This window comes from Crinia signifera, chromosome 7, assembly GCF_055691185.1.
Source record: "Crinia signifera chromosome 7, ASM5569118v1, whole genome shotgun sequence".
NCBI lineage: Eukaryota > Metazoa > Chordata > Amphibia > Anura > Myobatrachidae > Crinia > Crinia signifera.
Window position 1 is genome coordinate 104237609 of NC_139223.1, and position 12780 is coordinate 104250388.

At 42.9% G+C, this 12780-nt stretch overlaps 1 protein-coding gene across 6 annotated transcripts in view; it reads right to left on the reverse strand.

The window, feature by feature from the left end:
- SLC29A4 (solute carrier family 29 member 4) overlaps positions 1-12780 on the reverse strand; it is a 243524-nt gene that overhangs the window by 18758 nt on the left and 211986 nt on the right. For all 6 annotated transcript variants that reach the window (XM_083153582.1, XM_083153583.1, XM_083153580.1 and 3 more), the window contains one exon: positions 8037-8160. In XM_083153582.1, the coding sequence (XP_083009708.1) occupies positions 8037-8160 (124 nt within the window). The remainder of the gene's footprint in view (positions 1-8036; positions 8161-12780) is intronic.

The following is a 12780-nucleotide window of genomic DNA, read 5'->3' on the forward strand; positions in this document are numbered from 1 at the left end:
ATGCGAATTCTGGAATTTTGGATTTTTTTTGCCTAAAAATAGCACAAATCACATTTTTGCATCTCATTAAATGTCACCCTTTATCTCCCACCTGTCTCTCACACATGAATTCTCTTTCTTCTTCTATCTATCTCACATACACTCTCTCTCTCTTACACACACACACACACACACACACACACACACACACACACACACAACGATAGGTAGCAAGAGAGGCAGAAATGTTTAGTGTAGTGCTACAGGCAGAAACCTCCAGGTCCTCAGGCCCAGAGTGTTCCAGGGGGAAGGGGGGGGGGGGGTGTTTACTGTTTAATCTTGACCCTCCCTCTTCAGTTCTGACTCCTCCCCTTCCCAGTCCTGGCTCCTCCCCTTCCCAGACCTATCTTCTTCATTAAACAAATAAATATTCTGTACGTTTGTTATTTGCTTTATTTTAAGCAAAACACTAAACCGCTATATATATCACAGCAATAAAAAGGTGATCAGCGAACTTTACTGAAGGGTCCAACAATACTGGATCTGGAAAGCAACAACGCGTTTCACTAGGCTCAACGCCAGCTTTATCAAAACACCTTGATAAAGCTGGCGTTGAGCCCACCTGGTCCCTGCAAGTTTGGATGTCTTTGGCTAAATTACACCTGGCTTAAGTGGATACAAAGTGTGAAGAAGTTGTAGTCCCACCCAAACCATCTATAAGGACATCATCACAGGACAAAAACGCTGTGTGGACTCCATCACCATTCTGGACCGCTGCTATTGTGGACAGTGCAGGTTACCCCACTGTGGGTAATTCAATATCTATTACAATCTGGATTATACTGTTTTTAATTTAATTTTAATTATGTCATTGGGCCTAGTAATTGTTTATTAAATATTATCTTTTCATTGATTCACCTATTTTTATCATTTAAGCGCTGCTACTTGTGTTTCTTTCTGTATATTTCCATAGGGGACTGATCCTCCCCTACCCTGCAGCTGCTTTTAAGATAACAACCCAGGACCTAAGCGCTCTCATTTCCCTGTACTTAGTACAGGGAACCCTTTTCTTGCAATTTCTTTACAGAGAATAGTTGAATATTCACATCAGTGCCTGCCCCAGAGGAGCTTACAATCTATATTCCCTACCACATGCACACACACACACAGACATTCTAGGGTTAATTTTGTTCCTGAAATCCTTTATGCTTCTGTTCCTCTTCCTGTATATAATGTGTGTGTGCACAGCACACGTTGGTTCCACCCACCCAACTCACTATACAATTTTATTTTATCCCACCTTATGTAATTCAATACACACAGCCACTTCCAGAGTTCCTGGATGGCCTGCTGTAACTTTTATCAGGTGCACTGTCGATTGCAGAGAGACCTGTGATGCTGTAGAGAAGATGAAAGCAGTCTGACTCGCAATGGATAAACAAAGTTTGATTTACTACCGCAGACTCGCCGAGGCATCTAATGTGACCTGCTGCCTGGCTGGGCGCTGGGAGAGGAAGGAAGGAGGGAGAGCCAGGACATAACTTCAGAGAGTGACTGTTTACTTTGTCCTGGCTGACTGAATGTCCTAGGGGGGGCGACCGCCCTAATCGCCCCCCTCTAAATCTGTCCCTGCTTAGTGGCAATAGATACACCCATAGGTGAAGTTAGACACGCCCACTGGACAGAGCATGACACACCCTCAGTGGCACAGGGTATTCTTTAGCAGCTAAAATCTCCCTGAAACTAGTTTTAAAAAGTAGGCAAGTATGTCCTGTACTGTAGCCAGATAGCGCCTCTCCTGCTCGCACCCTCTCGCTGAGATGTTCTCGATCTCCCTCTGACACTGTCTCCCTCTCTCTCCCTGGTACACACTATCTCCCCTTGACACCCTTACTTTCTATCTCTCTCCTCTTTCTGGGCGGGATGTATCAATACTCGCATTTCTGCAGTGAAGTGGAGTCCTTTTTTTCGTGGTCTTTTCGCGGGCTTTTTGCGGAGTTTTCCGCATTATGTATCATTTTTTCCCTCTGTTCCTAGGTCTGCGGTAATGCAGACCTCCGTCGGAATCTTTTCGTTGGTTTTTTTTTTTTGCGCATGCGCAATAAAGTGTATTTTTCCTCTCATGCGCAGATCTGTTGATTTTTTTTTTTTCTATGCACTGGACATGGGGCAGCAGACATTATAGGAACTTTCCAAACACACAGCCAGCATAGCACTATTTAGCATGATGATAACATGATTACCTGAATGCTATACATAGCGCTATATAGCGCTATGCTGGCGGTGTATATATGGGTGATGTGTTTGTGAAGTTCCTCTAATGCCCGCTGGCCAAAAGTCCCTGCCGCTGATGCTTGTGTTAATGTTTTTTATATGTATATCGCCTGCAATACTAGGCGAATATTTCCAAGGCATAGCTGAGCGCTGCGAATGTTAATACATTACACAGCGCGTCAGCTTACATACAAATGAATGACAGTTACTACCGCGCCGGAAACGCCGCGATAGTACAAGCCGGCGGAGTTTTTTTACTAACAGCAATGCGAAACTTTATTGATACATCATGAGAAGACACTGCGGATGCGTAAAGGGGATGTCAGCGCTGCGGTAAGCGTTAGTACATCCCGCCCTCTCTCCCTAAAACTCTCTTGTGCCCCTCTTTCTTTCTCCCTCCCTCTCTGACACTGTAACTCCCGCTCATACCTCTCCATCTCTTTTGAATTGTAGTGACAATAGCAGGGGGGCCCTTTCTAGATTTTACTATGGGGCCCAGAAAGGTCTAGTTATGCCCCTGCCTGGCAATGAGCATGAATCCCCTGGGCAATCAGCATTTAAGTAAATAAATGATCATTTAAAATGTACGGGAGTGGGGGTGGGGCACCAGAATTTTTTTTGGCAGGGGGTGCAAAATTTCTAGTTATGCCACGGCTCATAGCAGCTGCACCCATACACTATTGGTCGACAGGAAAAAGTTTGACACATGAAAAAGGTCCACAGGCATTAGGTCGACATAATCAAAAGGTCCACACAAGAAACAGAGAGAAATGGAAAAGGACGACATGAGTTTTTCATGTTACTTTGGTGTGTATGTCGACATAAGTCAACATTGACACTGTATAAGTGTTCCGTGTACCCTTGCATGGCAAGCTTCAGGCACACTAATGTATTTCCCCTCTACATAGTGGATAAGTATGAAAAACCTTTTAAAAAAAACAAAAAACAACTACATAAAAAGCTCATGTAGACCTTTTCACATCGACCTAATGATTGTGGCGACCTTTTGACCATGTCAACCTAATACATGTTAATCTTTTCATGACCTTTTGACCAATAGTGGTTGAATGACGGCCAATCTAATTACTGTTGACTTATAGACCACTACCCTCCTGCATTTGCGGTACCTATACCCTTGCCCACTGTATAACTAAATCAGTGGGATGCTCATTCTGCCTTTGAAAGTTCCAAGAGATGCAGGATAAGCAAATCACAGATGTGTAATATGCAGTGGGAAATTCCAGGGAAAGGAAAAATACCATTTGAGGAGTCCATGATGCAGCAGTAAGGAGAGATGGTAGGGCAGAATTGGTTTCGGTTGATTGGTCTACAGGGTCTAGATAGACACTCAGTAGGTCTACCCCAAAAAGCAGTATTAAAAGGCAAAATGCAATAGGTCGACACGGTCAAAAGGTCGACATGCAGTAGATCGACTTGCAATAGGTCGACAGGGTCAAAGTGTCGACATGAAAAAGCCAGACACATTAAAAGGTAGACATGACTTTTTCATGATTTTATTTTAAACCGGCTTGTTCTAACGTCAACTTCCATGTCGGCATAGAGGGAGAATATAATAGTGTGCCAAGTGTAGTAAGGCACCGTGCCTGAAGCATGGCGGGCGCAGTGAGTCATGCAGGTGTACGCGTTACAGTAATTGAGGGTCCCGGGTCAGCAACAGCTCACCCTTATCACACTGACTCGCTCCTTCACCCCACGGCTTGCGCTCTCTATCACACTAATGCACTTGCTCACCATGCGATCTGCGCTATATCACACTGATGCACTCCCTCACCCTGCGACCTGCATTCTATCACACTGACTCGCTCCTGCACCCCACGACTTGCGCTCTCTATCACACTGATGTATTCCCTCACTCTCTCACACTGCAACCTGCACTATATCACACTGATGCACTCCCTCACCCTGCAGCCTGTACGCTATAACACTGATGCACTCCCTCACCATGCGGCCTGCGTTCCAACACACTGACTCGCTCCTCCACCCCACGACTTGCACTCTTTATTACACTGATGCAGCTCAGGGGGTAGTTGTTCCCTGTGTGATAACTGTACTGTACCTGCTTGTATTGTTGCCCACCTGGCTGCTGCAACGACCATTGGTGCCGCTGATGGCTGCCTAGGCACTGTGCAGCTCAGCGAATATATGTTCCCTGCATCTATAAACCCCAGGGTACATCTAGCCTATACCTGTATGTATTATGTATATCTGTACTGTCACTGTTTAACTGTACCTGTACTAACTGTTGCACAGCAATCCAAACCAAATTCCTAGTATGCGCAAGCATACCTGGCCAATAAAGCTGATTCTGACATCACAGCTATTTTGTTGGGGTGAGATGCAAAGTGGCTATTGTACTGATCGATGTTCTCCCACTGTGCATACATGTGAGCCATGGTGCACATGCGCTGCATCTGATTCGCGAGTATGATTGCAGCTAGATTTCAGTTGCAAAATGATTGACAGGAAATCGGGGTTCGGGGTCAGTAAAGGGGACAGTACGGACGTGTGATGGTTAGCATTACTGCCGGACAGCACTGAGGTCATGGGTTTGATTCCCACCATGGATCAGACTGTGCGGAGTTTGTATATTCTCCCCGTGCTTGTGTGGGTTTCCTCCTGGTACTCCGGGAGTCCTCCCTTAATCCGGTCCCGGAGCCTTTCATTTCTATTATACAGGCACTGGGACCATTATTCCCTTCTATGGGATGTTGCCGAAGCAGCCCATAGAAACTGGCCACATGCACAGTACAGATGTTTGTACTGAGCATGCCACAGTCCCAGCACCTGTCATCATAACACAGATGCAAAGAACTCTGTGGGGACCAGGAGGAAAGGTGGCAGTGGCAACAGGGGGGGTTGCCAGCATTGCGGTACCCCCACGGTGGCTGCGGCCAGAGGCAGCCCTCCTCCACCAAAAGGTACAAGCCGCCACTGGAATCTACAGATATTTTCAGGCACTGCATGACAATCTGATGTACAGTATGACAATGTTAGCAATGTTTCTGCAATCATGCTGTGGCATATGCAAATAATGCATTCACAGTAGGTGTTTTTTTGCATGGGTTAGTTTCTTCGGTACTCTTTACCTAGAAGGGCGCCCATCGCGGGCATTGAATGCACTAAAAAATCGGGTGCGATGCGACCGACGCGATGCCCGCAATTTCCCATAGGGAACAATGTTAAATGTCTCAATTGACCCGATTTTCCTGTTCAATGCCTCAATTGACCAGGTTTTTCCATAGGAAACAATGTTAAATGGCCCACAGAGGCCAAATAGGCACCCTGAAGTGTGAAATGCCCCCCACAATTGTTAACGCCACCCCACGATCAACGTGAACCCGAAGCGTGGCGAGCGCCACTATCCACGTCGGCGTGGAGTCGAGAATAGAATAGTGTGGCGAGCGCAGCGAGCCACTGAGCCCGAAGCGTGGCGAGCGCAGCGAGCCCCGCGAGGGGACGCGGATACCTGTGAAGCCCGCGAAGGGACGCGTTTACCTGTGAAGGTATCCGCGTCCCCTCGCCATGCTTCGGGCTCGGTGGCTGCTTGAGCTTGCCACACTATTCTATTCTCAACTCCACGCCAACGTGGATAGTGGGGGTATGAAAAGGTCGTAGGACGCGTACCGCCACCCCTCGCGGGCTCGCTACGCTCGCCACGCTTCGGGTTCACGTTGATCGTGGGGTGGCGTTAACAATTGTGGGGGCCATTTCACACTTCAGGGTGCCTATTTGGCCTCTGTGGGCCATTAAACATTGTTTTCTATGGAAAAATCGGATCAATTGAGGCATTGAACAGGAAAATCGGGTCAATTGAGACATTTAACATTGTTCCCTATGGGAAATCGCGGGCATCGCGCCGGTCGCATCGCACCTGATTTTTAGTGCATTCAATGCCCGCGATGGCCGCGATTTTTTAACCTGCGATGACCACAATCAAAATCGTGGGCGCCGTGCTAGGTAAAGAGTACCGTTTCTTTCCATATTAATGTAGCAAATAATTGCAATTGTAAATGAAAAATCATTGCAACAGGAATAGGAAGAAAAACCACACCTAAATAATCCTCATTTATAGATGGAGCAGCTCCCGCTGGATAGAATTGCCAATCACTGCTGTGCGCCAGCCGACGGAAGGGGTCGCGCGTTCACAAGATTATTTGCAAAGGCAGGAGAAAGCATTTGATGGTGAGTGACCATCAAATGATGTCTCCTGCTAGCGAAGGCATACTTGAGATGTGTTCTCATACACCTCCCCTCTCATAGTACCGAGCTGACTCAGGGGCGAGGGTGGGCAGGTATTCTGCCGGGCGGCGTCTAAAACGCTCAGCAAGCTGTGATGTTCACAGTTTACAAGCCAACAAGCTTGCAGTCTGTCCTGAAAGCAGGGGTTAAAGTGAAGGGGAACGAGGTGGAACTTAGTTCCACCACCTCTAATGGTAGGGAGAACTGAGTTTCACCTCTACCACAGCCCTGAAAAGTAATTCCAACAGAAAAACCTGTCCCAGTGGCTTCTTCTACTTCCACAGTGTATATGGTCCGGCTATAACTACCACTGAAGTGAAGAAGAGCCACTAGGTGGAGCAGGATATGTGCTTGCTGAAGACAGGGTGATAGGGGGCTGGAGGGACTCAGATGTGAGGAAGCTGCCACACAGGGCATGGAGCTGCTAAGGGAGCTGGACAGTGAGCTGTCAAACCAGAGTCCAATGTGCACAAGCAATGTGCATAAGCAGCACAACTGTGGACATTATGGGCCTTATTCTAGTTCACTCTTTCTGACAAAATCCTTCTTAGATGGACAAAACCATGTGCACTGCAGGGTGGCAGATGTAAAATGTGAAGAGAGAATTAGATTTGGGTGAGTTATTTTGTTTCTGTGCAGGGAAAATACTGGCTGCTTTATTTATACACTGCAATATATATCTCACTTTGAAGTAAAACCCCACCCAAATCGAATTCTCTCTGCACAAGTAACATCTGCCCCACCTGCAGTGCACATGGTTTTGCCCATCTAAGAAGGATTTTGTCAGAAAGAGTGAACTAGAATAACCCCCTATACACATGTATAAGGGGCACTACTGTGGGGTATATATATGAATCAAGGGGCACTACTGTGTGTTGTAATTTAATTGGAGTTACTATTGTGTGACCACACCCCTTCCTTGTGGGACCATTATCCCTTATGGGAGGATGGAGCCCTCAACCATCTGATGTAATTTTTTATTTCCCACAATCATTCTACACTAATGATAACCTGAATATTTGCAAAGAAATACATGTGTAAAGAATATACTGCAGCTAGTTTTAGTAAAAAATAGTCAAAATTGCCACTATATAAAAACCAATACATGTGCTATAAACAAGATTTTAAAAAGTTACAAAATTATTAAATTAATTGTACATATATAATTCTCACAGATTACAATTTATAAAATAAACAATAATTTATAGTAAAATTATAGTCCACATATGATTTTTTCAGTGATATACTTTTTAATCTTATAATCAGAGTTCTACAGTATTTTAATTTATGTTGACATAGGTCCCAAAAACACTGCTATCCCTATGTGTTTAATTATCATTTGAATGCCCCGCTATGCCCAGTTATGACAGAAATGTATTAAAGAATCCTTGGTGGTACTTAGAAGCCAATTTGAAAACAACTGAACAACTTCACCATTAAGGAAGGCCGCCATGTCATAAGCTGTGTAAAATAGTCAGAGTTAAAATTGTTTACATTTTAATACTAACAGTAATGTGTCTTACCTTTGAAATTTGGCCAGCAACTTTTTATTTTGGGCACAGGAACATCAAATCTGACGTAGGTTCCCCTAGTTGATAAATCAGTCTGCAGTTCCATGCTATTTTCAGTGGTTATGCCTCTGTTATCCTAAAAAATAGTATACCATAATACAAGTAATAAATCTAAAATATGAGAAACTGATAAATTATATAACATGTATTTATTATGTAGCTACATTATTTAAACAAGAAAATGTACAAATTGTAACAAGGAATCACATACATTGGATAATATGAAGTCATGGGGTGAAATGTAATAGGGTGCGATATTTTAGATACAGTATTAAAAATGGTAACAACAGACGTATTCGCACATTTTCCGAAAATCGTGCATGTAATAATGTGCGAATTGTGTTAAAATTAGCACATTTTAGCCTGTCTTAAAAATCACATAGAAAACATCAAAATCAAAAAAATTTCCAATTTGCAGTTTTAAAATGACCTACTGTAAATCGTAAAAAATGTGAGTGTTTGATGTGAGTAAAATCGGATTTCCATAAATCCGATCAAGTGCCGCCTATTTCTTTGGGGACCCCACCAGAGGCTCCAGGAATCCTATGATATATATATATATACACATATATATATATATATATATATATATATATATATATACACTTGGATGTTTGTTTGGCACTCCAGGTTTAGTAAGTTCTGCAAGATGCCCTCCCAATTTGATAATATGCATAAATTCCACGATACCCAGCCGGGTATTTTTCTTGGAAATAAGAGGCGGCACTCGTCGGACTTCAATTTAAGTCATTTGCATTAGTGAAAAAAAGTTAATACATTACAGATTAGCGTGACGATGTTTCAAGACCCTTGGTGGTCTTTTCACCAGGTCTCTGTGCTGTTACATAGTGCAATTTAACAAGCAGCAGTGGAGGAGGTAAGACACTGCTGCTTGTTAAATTGCACTATGTAACTGCACAGAGACCTGATGAAAAGACCACCAAGGGTCTTAAAACGTCATCACGCTTATCTGTAATGTATTAACTTTTTTTCACTAATACAAATTACTTAAATTGAAGTCAGACGAGTGCCGCCTCTTATTTCCAAGCAAAATACACGGCTGGGTATCGTGGAATTTATGCATTATATATTTATATATATATATATATATATATATATATATATATTTCCTCAAGGAGGCACTCTGTGTGATAAGGCTGGTAATATTGGAAGTAGGAAAAAAGACTGTGCCTTCCGTGAAGGTGTGTATGGCTCACACCTGTTTATATTCTCTTGACGGTGGCACTCGTAGAAATAACAACACCAGAGGCAGTTGTAGAGCCGACGTTTCAAGGCCGTCCGGCCTTTTTATCAAGGTGCAAAGAGATACAGAGATACAAAATACACTGACATAAATACTTGTGAGATCAGTTCACGTCTCCCGCCAGCTCCCTCCGGGCGTCCAAATAAGACATCATCACGTTAGAGCGTCGCAGGAGACGCGAAGTAAACTGTCCATCAAAACATAAATAACCAATAAGACACAAGGAAGTAACCGTGGTAACATATACACAATAATACCGAAACACCAAATTTTTTTATTTTTTTTAAAAAGCCTGGAAATAGAGAAAGCTGCAGATACATAATAACATGTCTAGTCACAAATGGCTTAATGACTAAATAAATGGCCGTATTTATCTTTGCTTAAATGGCTATGTAATAAAGCAAACATGACATACTGGCGCCGTGAAACTACAGAAGTACCGAACTTTTTCCCGGAGTAGGGATGGTGAAAAGAATCACCGGCTGTCATAAAACTACAGGTGGTGCAGCCGCAGCACCTGTAGCAGCCCAATTTCGGGGTACGCAAAAATGTAGTGGATGGTAATGGGAAATTAACATCATTTTTCACTAACAGATCGCGCAGGTTGCGTCCCCTGGAATACGCACACATGACAGTTTTTTTGTGTAGAGCAGGGAGAGCATCATCTGTACAAACGATAGGCCAGTGCTTCCTGACCGTTCGATTAACTTCGGAGCTTTTTTGAATGAATCTATTGACCCAAATTAATTTATCTTTGTTCTTATTTTCTTTGGGCATTTCTGCAAAGTTGGGTCTGGGTAATGTTAATAGTTTTCTTTTGGAAATTTCCAAATCGGAAAGGTAATAGCCCCGCTCCTGAAATTTCATACACATCAAGTCAAGGGCTTGTTCTAATTTATCTGGGTCACTGTTGATTCTATGAACTCGCAACATCTGCGAGAAAGGCAAGCCTTTTTTGAGCAATTAATTAATCTGATAAACAATATACACTAAACATCGGCACTCACCTTTCCTAGTTTTGGGGTGCCCTATGGCTTGTGACCACATTGTTTAAACAGGAATTGTGAGGGCTCTGCACTCATTAAGTTAACTGATATAAATAAATAGTGGATATTTGGTTTATGGATTGATCAATGCATTTAAGCCTGCAGCCCCCTTCACGGGACCCCACTTTTCTGCAGGTCCTAACACTATAGCTCAAAATGGTAACAATACACATAGCTATCACATTGATGTTTGATTTCAGGCATGCTATCTGGTCTAAAGCTCACAGCAGACTGTGCTTTTAAAGGTGAGCAGTTACCAACACATCTAGGGAAATGGTTAACATAAGCTATGCAATATAGGTTAAACCAGGGTGCATGAGATAATGTGACCACAATAAGACTAATTAAATAATTAATTTGATAAACAATATACACTAAACATCTGCACTCACCTTTCCTAGTTTTGGGGTGCTCTATGGTTTGTGACCACATTGTTTAAACAGGAATTGTAGGGGCTCTCACTAAGTTAACTGATATAAATAAATAGTGGAGATTTGGTTCATGTATTGATCAATGCATTTAAGCCTGCAGCCCCCTTCATGGGACCCCACTTTGCTGCAGGTCCTAACACTATAGCTGCAGGCTTAAATGCATTGATCAATCCATGAACCAATCTCCACTATTTATTTATATCAGTTAACTTAGTGAGTGCAGAGCCCCTTATCAGATTGTTTATCAGATTAATTCATTTTTTAATTAGTCTTATTGTGGTCACATTCTCTCATGCACCCTGTTTTAACCTATATTGCATAGCTTATGTTAACCATTTCCCTAGATGATTAGTGACAGGTGTGTTGGTAACTGCTCACCTTTAAAAGCATAGTCTGCTGTGAGCTTTAGACCAGATAGCATGCCTGGAATCAAACATCAATGTGATAGCTATGTGTATTGTTACCATTTTGAGCTATAGTGTTAGGACCTGCAGAAAAGTGGGGTCCCGTGAAGGGGGCTGCAGGCTTAAATGCATTGATCAATCCATGAACCAAATCTCCACTATTTATTTATATCAGTTAACTTAGTGAGTGCAGAGCCCCTACAATTCCCGTTTAAACAATGTGGTCACAAGCCATAGGGCACCCCAAAACTAGGAAAGGTGAGTGCAGATGTTTAGTGCATATTGTTTATCAGATGAATTAATTTTTTAATTAGTCTTATTGTGGTCACATTCTCTCATGCACCCTGTTGTAACCTATATTGCATAGCTTATGTTAACCATTTCACTAGATGATTAGTGACAGGTGTGTTGGTAACTGCTCACCTTTAAAAGCATAATCTGCTGTGAGCTTTAGACCAGATAGCATGCCTGGAATCAAACATTAATGTGATAGCTATGTGTATTGTTACCATTTTGAGCTATAGTGTTAGGACCTGCAGAAAAGTGGGGTCCCGTGAAGGGGGCTGCAGGCTTAAATACATTGATCAATCCATGAACCAAATCTCCACTATTTATTTATATCAGTTAACTTAGTGAGTGCAGAGCCACTACAATTCCTATATATATATATATATATATATATATATATATATATATATATATATATATACATATATTTGACCCCACTGACGAAGTCCTGTGACGAAATGCGTAGGGGCGTGGCTTGTGTGACGCTACTCTGCTGCTGGAGACGCTGCTGGTGTTCCGAGCTGCTTGCCGGGTGTGTGTGCCGAGCGCAAAGTCGCAGCCAGCCAGGAGAGCCTATGGAGATCTTGAGGGTCCCGCGAGTCCATCATTGCGAGCTGTCTTGCCAGTGGTTTATTGTGAAATCTTGTGGTAGCCAGCCCACACCAGAGGGAGACCTTGGTACGGGCACTACTTTCTGCAAAATTGCTTTTATATTGTTTGCACACATTTTTGATTAAAAACGATATTACACTATCAGGCGCCCCCTCTATTTTTGTAGATGGATATATATATATTCCGGCAGAGACACCAATTGATCAGTATCATAAACTGTTGCGTCTAACTAAAAAGGAGACTGATTTGGTCCTGCACGGACAATTCTTGTCCGATTATTATCGGAACAAGAAGATTCCAAGGGGATTTAGGATATCCAATACCCCCACCATAGGTCGTACTAATCCGACCTTCTGTTCGAAATGGTGCGGGGTATTGAATAAATGCTCCTTGGATCTGGTTTTTTTGGTGGTGGAGGAAGTAGGCACAGAATTAACAAAAGTCAGAATTGAGCGGAATGAAGCTAAAAAAGTTGCCCACTCCATCCTCATTGAGGACAAAACAGAAAAATGGTTGGATAAATTAAACAACGCTGTTGAGAAATATAAAAATGAACTAGTGAGCTTTAAGAGGAGGAAACTTGAGACCGTAAATTTGGATTATAAACAACACACAGTGTATAGATGGCTTTTGGGAGATAATCAGAATAGG